Genomic DNA, 13,768 nt, shown 5'->3' on the forward strand with positions numbered 1-13,768 from the left:
TAAAAGTCAGTGTCTCTGCGACAGACTAATTCAAGCACGACTTCAAGGGTACAAGACTTTAATACTTGTATGCTGTTCATAGGTTAAGTGGTTAGCACGGCATACTATATTATTATTTAGATCTATATTAACAAATCTAAATAGTTAACCCAATTTTAGTTTCTGAGTTTATTTGTAGAAAATTTATCATATCACCTTTTAAATATTATGTCTCAACCTTTAGTGTCATTTAGTTCTGGCGAAGCTTTAATAAATCAGTTATAATTAAAACAAATAATAATGAGAGAGAGGGCTGGAAGTGTGGCTACTGTTGCCCCTGCCTGTGCAAAGTTAATCACATCCTAAAAGAGCAACTAGGTCAGTTCAAAAAAGATAGATTTGAAATGTGATATATATGTTTATATTCTTTCTGTTTGTCATAAATACTGGCACTTAAATAGCCCATCATGAGACTAGAGCCTTGTTTAACATCATATCCCTCAGTTAGAACACCAGCAGCAAAAGTATCCTACCTGTAATGATTTTTTTAAGTAATTCGTGTTTATCTTCACACACAAGGGAGTGCTGTGAGCAGACAGCATTTGGCATTTGCTCTGCATGTGAACACTGAACATCAACCTCCGTACCAAGCTCTGTGCAAGGTTCTAGTTTTTTTTTATGCATGTACAGTTGAGGTCAGAAGTTTACATTTGGGCATGAATATCATGGTAATTTTGGGCTTTTAATGATTTCTTTGAGTTATTCTTTTTTAGGGGTGGAATATTGTACAGAAAGCATCTTTAAATACTTAAAAAAAAACCCACAAGATTTGGGTGCTTAAATTTTATATTTATTTTGAATTTTCGTGTAATGAGAGGGTACCCACCAAGAAAAAGGCCCTTCCTCCAAAAATGACACCTTCAAGCTTGACTGACGTTTGCTCTCATGGACAAGTCAAATCCTTCTGAAGGAAAGTTTTATGGTCAGGCAAGAAAGATAATGAGCTACTGGGCCACAGCGAGAAGGGGTATGTTTGGATGAGTTAAGGTGAGGCTTTCAATCTAAGAACACTGTACCAGCTGTCAAGCATGGTAGTGTTAGCATCATGCTCTGGGGCTATTTTGCTGCCACGGGCTGGTATATTACACAAAATGGTTAGATTAATGAAGGAGGAGGACTGCCTCTAAATTCTTTAACTCCACCTTAAATCAACAGCTGGATGGTTGAAACCTGAAAACAACTGGGTGTTGTAACAGGACAGTGATAACAAACACACATCAAATGGATAAACAGGCTGATTAGAGCTTCTGGAATGGCCTTCCCAAAGCCCTGATTGCAACCCTATTGACAGGTTGTGGAATAAGCTTGAAAGCAGAGTCTTTGCCAGTTAACTAACTGATTTAGATGAAGTATACCAAACATGCTGAGAAGAGTGGTCAAATATCCAGGCACAATTATGCCAAAAGCTTGTTGATAGCTACCAAAAGCATCTAATGGAGGTGCAACTTGATACTGGACAATTAACCAAATATTAGTGAATTGAGCATGTATGCTTTGACCCCATGCAAATGAGAGGAAATCCAAAATATATTCAAACTGGTGCACTAAATTCATGTTTTTTAAGCCATTAAAGATGCAATTTGTACAATCATTCCAACCTGGAAAAAGAACAGTTCAAAGAAATCTTTAAAAAACCCAAATTCCCACGACATCCATGCCCGTGATGAATGCCTGTAAACATCTGAGCACAACTGGAGCTTATTGTTCATGCCCAACTTATGAGGGCAAGGGTGGGTGAGGTCTTTGGACTTGAGCAGTGTGGCGTGACTAATCTATCAGTGATGTAGACCAAAGCTCCCCATTGCCGAGGTGCTCATCATTCTTTCCCTCTGAGTCCTCCTCCAGTCTGCTGCACTGCCATAACCGCAGAGGTTCAAATTTATCAGCCCTCCTTTACCCTTTATCTCACACCCAGTGCACCCTTACGCATTGATGCAAGTATGCATGCATTTCTGTCCAGCGGTTTATACTTTATGGGTCTGAACAGCCATATTTTACACATTTCCCTAGTGATATTCCCAGTTTTGTTTTGTTTGTTTTTTACAGCAACCCATTGCACATAAAATCACATGATATCTTCGCAATGACTGTTGGAAAAAAAGCATATATCTGTATTTATATTTTGTGATTAGAGCCACAGTAAACAGCTCCACAGAGGTCAGTGACTCCAAATTCCACAGTCAACCATAAAATTTAATTTAGCAATGTGTGTCGCTTAATACAATAGAATAGGCTTAGTGGAAATTACAATACCATACACAAAACCTGTCATTAACGTTCCACTGTACAAACATAATCACAGTCCTGTGTGCTCAAACATTTTCCACTTCCTACGGATGACTTAATGACTGAGATTGAATGATAATCTTATGAGGTATTAGGTATGGGACAGAGGGCTTATCCACACTCACTACCAACCAACATGTTTAGGCAACCTGAGACTCATTGGGCAATACAGTTGTAGCAACAGTAATAAGAACAGTAAAATGACATGACCCCTTTTTGTTTGGTAGGTTTGGCTTAACACTTTACATGCATTTGATTGATGGGCACTCATGAATGTTTAATTAAAGCTAAGGATGTTCATAGGCTACGAAAATCATGGCTCTTAATATTTAACAATATTATTAGGGGAAAACAGCAGGATGTAGAAAGTTTAAGACCTTTAATTGTTGCATGCCGCAAAAATGCAATTCAGCACTTTTCCCCAGATACACACAGATAAGCAAAGGTGTAAGTTAAGTTGCATGTATTTAACACCTGGACAATGTGTGTGCTGTACTTCAAATTCCACTTTTCCCTTTTTTTTCTCCTCCAGCACACAGTGAAATGACTATGGCTATCTGGCCCCGATAGTATTGGTCTATATATAGAGGAGCCCTGTGACTGAGCTGGCTATAAGTGTCAGATTCCAGGCGCACTCATCCGTCCTGGCTGGATCAGCACCTGCTGCTAACTATACACCCACCCACCCCTGTGCCGCACCCCATCCCAGCTCACACAGGAAAGTCTGTGCCCAACCAAACCCCAGTTTGCAAAAGAAAAGAGATCCACATTAGATACAGTAAGCACTTTCCCTGTTGCCAGTGCAGAAGGGAGGAGCAGAAATACAGTCCAGGAGATGTAATATGTCTGAGTTAGATGCCCCTCTTTGCTTTTTCTATTCAAGTCTGATACATGGCAGTGCCTCTGACACTGTGCTGTCAGTGGGCCACCGGCAGACAGAGCTGGACGGATCTTCTCAGTCCTGGATTCAGCTTATGAAGAGAGGTTTTGTCAGCTTGGGGTGTTTTGTGGATTGAACGGGTAGTTTGTCCGATTTGGGACGGATACCACAAACAAAGAAGAATTCAATGTCCCTGGGAAGTCTTCATCAGTGGCTAAAGGTAGAGTATCAGCCTTTCTCTGTCTACTTGCACAAGGAGAGGGCTTTTTCTAAAGTTTGGATAAGGGATATGTGTTGGTGAAAGTTAATTTAAATATTGTTACTCTATGTATCTAGGATAATCTCTTTGTGAGATTCAAAATCTCTTCTTGTGAGATTTTGAGTCTGTAGCACAAAAAGATCTGGAGTCAAAATAAATGTTCATATAGCTTGCTGTATTGGTTTAATTACAAGTTACATAACAAAGGTATTGTAGATGGAGTTATTATTAGAACATTAGGGCACCGAAAGATAATTTCACTCTAGGGAAGTTAAGTAAAAGGAATCAATCCAATTCTAGGTTCTACATTTGTAATTTCTATACTTTTGCCTCTCACAGATATTTATCAGCTATTACTGGTGCTACAAATGAATGAGCTACACAATGTGCAGATGACTGTATCTTATTTCTAGTCCAGGAACGGAGCCCAGAACAGGCAAGAGGAGCAGACTGGACTGGCCACAGTGAGAATTTGGAGCTTGTGGACTAGCAATGGACAGCTGGACTCTCCAGGGGGACAGCTACTCCTTCCTGCGTAGTGCCCCCCGCACCTTTTCCCTTTGCCATCGTGACGGCACCCCCAACCACGTTGAAATATTCGACATTATCAACATCCCTTCTCAGCGCAGCGCCATCTCCGAGACCACTTGCCTGTGTGACATTTTCGGAGACGACTGTGAGTCGGCGTCTCTCTCAAGCGGCCCCGCTGTAGGGCCCTTTGTCCCTTCCCAGAGGGAGGTGGATGGGACGGCTGCTGCGTCACCTCTGTTGGACGAGCTGAACGATTCCTCTGGCTCTTACCACACAGCACAGGGCTCCAGTGAAGGCGAGGAAGGCTTTGAAGATTCGAGAGACAAGCTTTACAGTCCTCCACTGCAGAGGCTTCTGGAGGCCAAAGGGCTGAGCTCTAGTCATCCAGAAGTTTCTGAGGACAGCAGCGCAAATTCACAACCAAGAAGGCAATCACCAGCACCTCAGCTTAGCACAGCAAGCCCTTCTTTCCAAAATCCCAGCACTGGTGAGAGGACACCTTCTCCTGAACATAACAGCCCCTGTATCTTCAGTCCAGAGAGAAGACTATCATCTTTGTCCTCCTCCTCAGCTGAAAAAAGGCCTTCATCGTCCTCACCTGATCCAAAACAAACGCTTTCAGAACCTGAACCAATAAGAACAACTCCTTCATTCAAAGACAGCAACAGCAGCCCGTCACATCAGTCTCTAACTCCAAGTCCCTCTCTTGAACCCAGAAACTGTATCAGCCAGTCGTGCTGTGAATCGGTGAACCCTCATTTTTTACCTGAGTTTGGAGTAGCACAAGACACACCTGAGCCAAAAGCTGCTAACTTAAATCAAAACAGCAGTCCAGCTGAGCTCCCATCCAAAGACTTTTCTCAGGATTTTACAGAATCAGCCTTTGAATTAAGAACCTCTCATTTATCCCCTTCACCTTCACCCACAGATTTATTATCTAATTTAAGAGAAACACCGGACTCCCCTGAGCTTAGTCATAGGTCCTCCTCCTCTGACACTCAGGCTTCATCTCCTTTCCCTGACCTAAGAGGGAGGATCTCTTTACCTGATCTCTTCAGCAGATGCTCTACGCCTGAGATAAAAGATTCTCCCCACACATCAGGTCCCTCTACTGCAGAAAGAGAAACAGCAGCTACTCCTGAAAGCCAAAGGTTATCAGTGGAAGCAGGCAGTTCTGTTTCCACTCCTGGCCCACGATACACCCCTCCCTCACCTGTCATTTCAAAAGCATCATCCCCTGAACTTGTGGAGGGTTCGGTCTCACCTGATTTCAGAAACACAGCTCCCTCACCTGGCTTGCTCAGCGCTGCCTCTCTGACCAGACCTGGGTCAACAACTCCCTCTCCTGAACGCTCACCAGAAATAAGACAGGCGACTTCCCCTGTGGTAAGTTATAGTTTATCTCCCTCACCTGCTTTTAGAGACAGCTGCTCTCCCATCGAGCACAGATATACTTCTCCCTCACCTGAAATCAGGATTACAGCATCCTCTCCTGAGGTTGGCAGGAAAGAGCAACCTGTATCAGCTTCTCCTCTGCTGGAGCCTCTCTTCGACACATCCCCATCAAGAAGCCTCACTTCCTCCCCTCACATCACAGGAATTTCTTACTCTGTTGTTCAACCCGAGGACAGGAGCAGTCCCCCATTTCCTGAACTCTCTCATCTCCCCGTCCCAGAGCCAGATAATACACCCATCCCCTCTGAAGAAAGGAGCCTCACCACAAGCAGAGACGATATAGCAGAGTCCATTGGCTGCTTCACAAGCTCTGCCCCAGAGACTGAAAAAACTCTGCTACATCATCCCAAGCACCAAACACCTTCACCTCAGCCAAATCATCAAACTCCCTCACCTGAACCAAGATTTCAAAGTCCTTCACCTCAGCACAAAAGTAGAGATCCATCACCTGCTGCCTCTCCGCACAGGTGTCAGCTATCACCAGCAACCCTCTCTGCAGACTGCAACCCTCCCCTTGGATTAAATACCCTTTTGAGTGATAGGGACTCTTCTTCAGCAGTTATCGCAGAAACACAGTCTCCCACATATTTGAGAAAAGAGAGTGTGCCACCCTCATTTGAGACAGTAACAAGGGACAAATCTCCACCTTTGGTTGCTGAAATCAAAGGCAGTTCACCAGCTCCTCTGCCTTTACCTCCTTTACCTATTTTACCAGAGGGAAAGTTAGATTGCCCTCTAAAACTGCAAAGGGAAGAGAGAGAAGAAACACCAGAGGAAGTAAATATAAAGGATAAATCAGGCGCAGCTTCTTCCCCTCAGGAAAAAACAGATATTCATCCCCTCTTTTTTCAGAGAGAAGACACTGATAATAATCTCCCTTCTGAAATCAACTGTCCTTCTCCTAATCTTCTAGTTCCCAAGAAGAGAAGTCCAAACCTCTCACCTGTTCACGGGGTTAAATCAAATTCACCTGCGCAGCCTCTGTTTGCTGCTCATTCCCCAACTTCTGACAGTAGCAGCTCTTTAAAATCTACATCTGAGACCTCGGGAGGACAGCTGTTAACCAAAGTTAGGCCTGAAAACAGAGAGAGGTTCACAGAGGACATGTCCCATCATGCAAACAGAAGGCGGACCCCCTCTCCGCCACTCACCAGGTTTACACCTGTCCACATCATCGCTCCTGAGAAACCATACAGACAGTGGCAGAACAGAAGCCGCAGTCCCACTCATGTTGGCGCATCCTCACCTAGAGGCAATTTAAAGAAGGCGGTGACAAATAGGGAAAGCCCCGACAATAATAGCCAGGCCCACTGGGTCAGCCCAGGAAGGCAATTGGGAATGGAAAGGGGAATGCCACTGGAGCAGGAGAGGCAGAGAGGCAGAGAGAGGCAAAAGGATAGGGAGATGGAAAGAAATAGGAAGAGGGAGGAGCAGGTTCCTGAAACGGAAGAGGAGGGGTCGCAGGGGGACACCAGTTACAGAGGGGAACAGGTTGAGCTGTCATTCAGTGCCAGGAATAGAAAAGGACCTGCGAGTCGCGGTGCAGCTCCCACAAGCAGAGAGACCCGACAAGGGTTGCCAACAGCGCATTCCTATTTGGAGAGCTCGTCTGCCACAAGACAGCTACAGCAACAACAGAGTGTTCATAGACTCGCTTCACAACAAGCCACCAGGGGTTGTGCTGCCAGCAGACGACCTCAACCTCCTGCACCCCGAACAAAGAGCAGTGCTCCCGGACATGCGGCCTCATACAGGCCCGGCCGAAGTTCCAGCTCCAGCATGGGGAGTGAACTTGATGAGGCAGACGATGAGGTGAAGTGGTTTACAGATGTGGCTTTCCGCAGCCTGTCAAGCCCTGATATAGATTACCTTGACATGTACAACTCAAGCCACCACTCATCCGCAAACATCTCCCAGCCATCTACCCAGGAGAGCCCGGCAGGGATCGGCACTGCCTGGCAAGCCTATGCTGACTTCAGAGGTTCTGTGCCAAAGTTGGACCATGATGAACTCTCCTCCCAGCAACCATCTGCATACTTCTCAGATGGCTTAGATCCATCTAGGCGCTATGAACTGGGCAGCTTTGAATGCGTAGATGTGGCTGTGGAAAGGGAGGACTCCAGGAAGCTGAGGAGAGGAGTCCCAAAGAGACAGATCCAGCTGAAAAAGAGGAATGATGCTGATGGGAAGCAAGACGGAAGCAGTGGAAATAGCAGTCCTGGGCTAGCAAGCATGGTGGAAAGCTACTCCCAGGCAAGTCAATCGAGAGGGACGTTTGTGAGGCAACAGAGTACACCAGCAGCAATGCACGAGCACTACCCCTCTGACCACAGCCCTGAGCCCCATCTTCCCAATGTCAGAAAATCCCAACTCCAGAAATCTGCTTCTATGGATGAAACATGCACGAAAACTCAGATGGCTTCTTGCCTGATCAAGAATGTGTTGTCCAAAAAGATGCAAAGTGCTGATAAACAACCTGATGAACAAGCAGGCGAAGGATTGAGCCCCACATTTGAGAAGAGCAGTCCACCAGCTGAGAGTCAAGTGGCACCACTTAAAGAATCACCAAGACCAGACATACATGACCTAAGTTCCAGTTTTCAATCGGATTATAGCCTTTCATCGGAGAGTATTCCCATGAGAGGGGAACCAAGCGCCAAGGATGAAGCTAAACCACCCAGAAGCTTTGGTGTGAGACCTAGTAACAGGCCGAGCTCATCCAGCAGCTGCAGGAGTGTTACCTTTTCCCTTACTGACAGTGAAGAGGCCGATTCTCAAAGCAGGAATGCAGTGCTGTCGCGATCTGAAATGCGATCAGAACTGAAGGTGCCATTCGATAGTAAGCAGCGCAGAAGTGGAGAACAACAAGCAGACTACAGCAAAACATACAAAAGGGAGGGTGACGACTCAGCAAATGCCACAGAAACTCCTTCTGCCGACGCAGCCCACAGCGCACAGTTCAGACCAACAATGAGAGGGGGCGTGTGTGAAAGCCGGGAGGAACCGAAACAGTTGCAACAGGGTGACAACGGCGCCTTCATGTCTAAAACGCAAGAGATCAAACTGAAAGCTGTGGGGAAAAAGAAAGCCTCTTTAAATGTGTGTCTTACACCTGAAGCAGAAAGCAAATCTGAGAGTACTTCACCAGATATATTTTTTAGACAAAACATGGATGAGAAAACAGAAGAAGAAGACGGAGACGAGAACAATAAAGCAAAAGGCCCGCTTCACAAAGTTAGAGATGTGAGGCGGCTCGTGAAGAATACTTATAATCTGTCCTTTAAAGCATCTAGTGCTGAAGAAAGTGTAGAAACTGCTGATGAAAAACATAAAGAAGAGGCCATAGCAGCAGAGGAGATGGATTTAAGACAAGGGATAAGGAGGGAGGAGAGGAGGGAGGAAAGAGCAGAGGAGTTCATGGCGGAGAGGACGGAGGAAGAGAAGGAGGAGGCAAAAGACTCAAAAATGTTAACCCCATCTCCACCACCTCACAGCAAAGGAAAGCCTCTGTCTGGTCCACAGCCAATCCAAATAGAATACAAAGCTGTTTGCTTGAAAGAAGACAAGAATAAAACATCGCGTGTCAAAAAAGACTCAGAGAACCTAGGTGACAAATCCCAGGTTTTTTCAAAGCCCATCACCGATGTGAGCAGAGAATTGCAGTCTTTGAATGCACCAAACAACACAGCGTCAGATACTGAAATATCCAGACCATGTGAGCCTGGTGTAAACATTACAGCAGAACCACGAGAGACGCTGCCAGAAATCCACAAAGTTCCAGACAGTGAGGATAAACCTGCTGCTGTAAGAACAGACAGGAAGCATCACATGCTTGGAAACCTCCCTAAAATGCCCAGTAAGGAAAGAGAGGTGTCCACTGCTGTAGTGTTAATCAGGGAAGGACCGAGCAAGACCAGGACATCTGCATCTCCCGCCCAGGAGATGGAGATCCAAACCCCAATCCTAGCAAGGCCTGCTTCAATTTCACCTAAGCCCACTACCCCTGGTAGTGCCCCTGCTACTAGTGGCCACTCTGTGTCCATGTTATTAAAGGAGAAAGGCTACCAAGCTGACATTGGAGCAGTTGTGGGTGACAGCCAGAATGTATCTGGAGTTAAAGGAGTTCCCCGCAAGCATGTGAACTCTCTGGAGATCCCCCTTCAGACCGTTGCTCCTTCTGACGGAGGTTGGAATGAGTCTCATAGAGAGAGGACATTCTCCTCCTCATCTACCACTTCCGTCCCCTCAGCAGTGTCTGACAGCACAGATGCAACCACAAAAACCAGGGAAGACGAGGGAGGTAGCATAAATCCTGCAGAAAAAGACACTGCAAAACTAAGGAGTTTTTCTCAGGAACAAGACCCACTCCCTACCAAGCAGAGGGACGTGTCAGATTTTGAAGCTGTGAAGAGATTAGATCCCACTTTCCCCCCGCGGTCACCTGCAATAAGGAGATTCAAACCACAGCCGATTCAGGTGAAATCAATGTCTAAAGAACCACAGAAAAAAGACATTCCCACAAGCTCTACTGGAAGCTCTACTGGAAACTCTAGTGGAAACAGCAGGCCTCAAATCATTGAAGTTAAATCCATAGCTAAAAATTCCCAAAAGCCAGTCGTGCCTCCAAAGCCGAACTGCAAATTTAAACCTGCAGATTTTGGTGTGACATCAAATGAAGCACATAGATCGTCGGCAGCAACATCGACTGCAAAGTCACAAAGTGACGAGAGGACTCAGACGATTGTAGTGAGCTCGCCAACAATCTACAGGAAGATTTCCACTGACTCCACAGCAACATCTAATTATTCAAGAAAACTAGCCGTGTCAGCGGTGTCCAGCCTCAAACCTCCGCCCAGCAAAACAACTTCAACTGCCAGCTCCAGTCTCTCAAACCAGTCAGCAGAACCTCCAGACTCAGAGGCTACTTGTGACAGAGGGCAGATGCAGCAACCAGCTGCCTCTCCTCAGACTGCCAGATGTGCACAAAAAGCTTTAACCTCAGTTCCAACATCAGCCACCAGCTCAAGTGTAACCTCAGCTGCAGGTTCGGTTTCTGACCCGATTGCAAGCCAAACTACCGCACCCGCCTCAGCAGGAGTCAGCAAGCCAAGCCAGCCAAGCCAGCCGGCTGTTATGGATCGCGACAGCCAGCTGCAGTATCCCAGGGCAGCAAACCTTCATCAACAACAAACTGTGCCACTGACTTCAAACAATACAACACAGCCCACTGCTGTTTCCACAACACAACTGCCAAGATATACGCACCAGCCATGCCACAGATCTCTCTCCAGTGAGCGCTCACAGAGGACCGACGACCTGCATTTTTATGCCTCTGATGACCCTCCAAGCTATGATGAACGAGAGAGCTTCAGTCCACTGACGCTCCCGGATTTGACACCCTTGAGATCAAATCGCTTTCAACCCTCCTCCCGTCCTCCTGCCTGCCCCTGCACAGCTGGTTGCCCCACTCACATTGGTCTCCACCCTCCTCACCATCACCGAAGTCCCCATAACCTCACCCCACCGGCCCCCACGCATTCTCCGGGCCAGGCTCTACCATACGCAGTGGCACAGCCTCCTCTTCGGCCCCACCAGTGCAGACCCGATGCTCAGCCAATGAGCTACCAGCCAGGCTCTCCCAAATCAAACCCTTTTGGTCCAAGCCAGCAGCCAACAATATACCAGCCTCTCCACCAGCCTGCTCCCTGCGCTCCTCACCCCTCACTCATGCAGGCCTGCTCTGTGGACCGCTCGTTGCCCCCACCCCAGCACATTGACCCTCGACGGCCTCCTGTGCACAGATCCCCCCACCAGCAGCCACCGGGGCTGATAACTGGGGCTCCTTACAGCGATCCCAGCCACAACCACTCCCCTGGCCTTCCCTCTATGGATCCTCAGTTTCTATGTGGCACTCAAAGCATGGCAGGGCCTTCCTATGGCTCTGAATACGGGGGTGACAGCTCCAGTTTGTACTCAGAAAGCAGCTATGGGCAGACGCCTCGCAGAGTGCTCCTGGATCCTGAAACAGGGAAGTACTTTTATATTGAGGTGCCTGTTCAGCCTCTGAGGAAGATGCTGTTTGACCCAGAGACTGGCCAATATGTGGAAGTGCTCATCCCACAGCAAACAATATCACATTCAGGCCTGTATCCGCCCTCCGCAGCCCCCTACCCACCCCTCCCTAACCCCAGCATGTACGCCCCTGCTCCACAGTACATGCCCTATGCAGCTCCTGCTCCCCCAGCCCAGCCCCAGCCACCCCGGTACCCCGAAGCATCAGCTGCAGCAACAATGCACCCAAGCGGCTCCGGGGTCGGCTACAGAAATCCCTCTGGTCAGGGTTCAAAGCCCGAGCCTCAGAATCATCCCTCAGTGGACCACAGCTACCTGGAGAGCATGTATTATGTCCCTACAGGGATGAATACAAGCCCCAATCCCACCCCACCAGACTATTACCACAAACATCCCCCCAACTTACCCCCAACAGGGGGGAAAAGGTCCTGAAATAGAGGGTAGAGGCCGACTTCCTGGAGCCTGTTAGGTTTAAAATATACAATGTATAAATGGAGTGTCCAATGTTAGCCTGTAATGTTTTCACATTGCAACTGAAGACAGCAAGTCTTTGGTTGTTTTATTTTTTATTTGCTACTATGTGCTATGCCAAATAAATGACTCTTGGGTATTCAAAATGCAAACAAGAAGGCCTTGTGTTTGAGGCGCTCTTTAAAAGTACTAACAAAAATGTGTATGTAGGATAATCAGGTCGTACTCTAAAGTCACTAGTAATGTGCAGACACTATAAATCCATAAGTTTATTGATAAATTGAGGTGTGTATTTTCTCTACAAATATCTCGAAAAACAAAACAAACTTGGAAATAGTGTTTTAAAAGAACCTCATATTTATTTTATGATTGTGTTTCTCTTAATTTGATTAAGTTGGTGCACGCGATGGCTGTAAAACAACACATCAATGCCAATAAAATGTCTCATACAAAATTTTCTTTTCTTTCTTTCTTTGTATTTTTTGTTCTGATGCAATACTTTAGCCTTTATCTTGAAGCTGTTTTAAAATACTGGAAATCTTTGGTCATGCAACCTTTAATTTCGCGCATCGTAGCAATCTGATTCACAGGTTATTTCCTGATATCAGTAGCTTCGTTTTAAAGTGCTTTGTTTTAGGATGAAACATTAAAAAATATAGACTTATTTAAAATATATTTTGATAGTTCATAGTCTAAAAAACAATTAAAGAGATCCAAAAAACACAGAAACTTTGGACACCACTTAAGCTCATAAGATACAACAGATTATATAAACCTTTATATATGATAGTGATCCATTAATGTGTTCATTTGGATTAAGAAGGTCTTATAGTGTGTAAATTTTTTAAACAAATTATTAACTCACTATGATTTTTGGTAAGTCGTAGAAAACAAAAAAATGTACCCAGTCTGAATTTGTAAGATCACACTGTGACCACTGGGGGGCGCCACAGACCACTACAGCTTTACAGACTCTTTCTCACATCCTGAAGGTATGTGAACATCTACTAACCTTTTGTGAGAGGGCCAGGTGAGACACTGAGACTTTCATTGGATGATCTGTTGGTGCTACATGGTCAACACTGTGGCCTCAGAGCAAAAAAGGGTCCACAGAGAGAGGCATAGTCTCCCTTTACTTGTGTGTTTCTCTACCATGCTTTCTCTCACATGCATGTTAGATTTACTGGTGATTCTAAATTAGCTGTAGATGTGGATGTGAGTGTGAATGGCTGTCTGTATCTCTGTTCTAGCCCTGAAATACACTGACAGTCAGTCCAGGTGGTACTCTAGCCCTCTGACAGCTGCAGACACTCAATCATTTGAGCTACAGATATGCTCGAATGACTGAGAAAAATACCTGTTTATCCTAAGACTGCGTGCATTCACATCTAGAGGGTGACTGACTTAAATAAGATTGGCTTAATTCCTCCCACGGATGTCACTAAGGAAGACACTGAAGATGTATAACTCAGAAAGAGAGTGTCTACAAAATCCGTGAGTAAGAGCTGCACAGCGAATCTTTACTGTTCACAGCAAATAAATTACGTGCCAGTCTGCATTCTTATGACTTCCTCTTTTATGAACTAGTCACTGAAATGTCATACATCTAAGTTTATTGCCATGATTCCACACTACCACAACCTGGATAACTATTAAAGACACACCTTGGGAACACACACTCATCTATGTAAACCTCCGGACGCGCCTCGTACAAAATGACTTCCAGACAAACACAAATACTTCCACCTACATTTGGTTACATAAAATCCAAGGTT

General features: G+C 45.8%; 1 protein-coding gene across 1 annotated transcript; it reads left to right on the forward strand.

Annotated features, from left to right (window-relative positions):
- Window positions 1-3,029: 3,029 nt before the first annotated feature.
- LOC146677413 (uncharacterized) lies at window positions 3,030-12,435 on the forward strand. The gene is made up of 2 exons (XM_085421781.1): window positions 3,030-3,425; window positions 3,878-12,435. Exon 2 carries the CDS (start codon window positions 3,957-3,959, stop codon window positions 11,952-11,954), a length of 7,998 nt encoding a protein of 2,665 aa, XP_085277907.1. The 5' UTR covers window positions 3,030-3,425; window positions 3,878-3,956; the 3' UTR covers window positions 11,955-12,435.
- The last annotated feature ends 1,333 nt before the right edge of the window (window positions 12,436-13,768 follow it).

The sequence above is a fragment of the Rhamphochromis longiceps genome, linkage group LG2, assembly GCF_057381845.1.
Source record: "Rhamphochromis longiceps isolate RC_006_pf linkage group LG2, R_longiceps_female_GT1.1, whole genome shotgun sequence".
In the NCBI taxonomy this organism is placed as follows: domain Eukaryota; kingdom Metazoa; phylum Chordata; class Actinopteri; order Cichliformes; family Cichlidae; genus Rhamphochromis; species Rhamphochromis longiceps.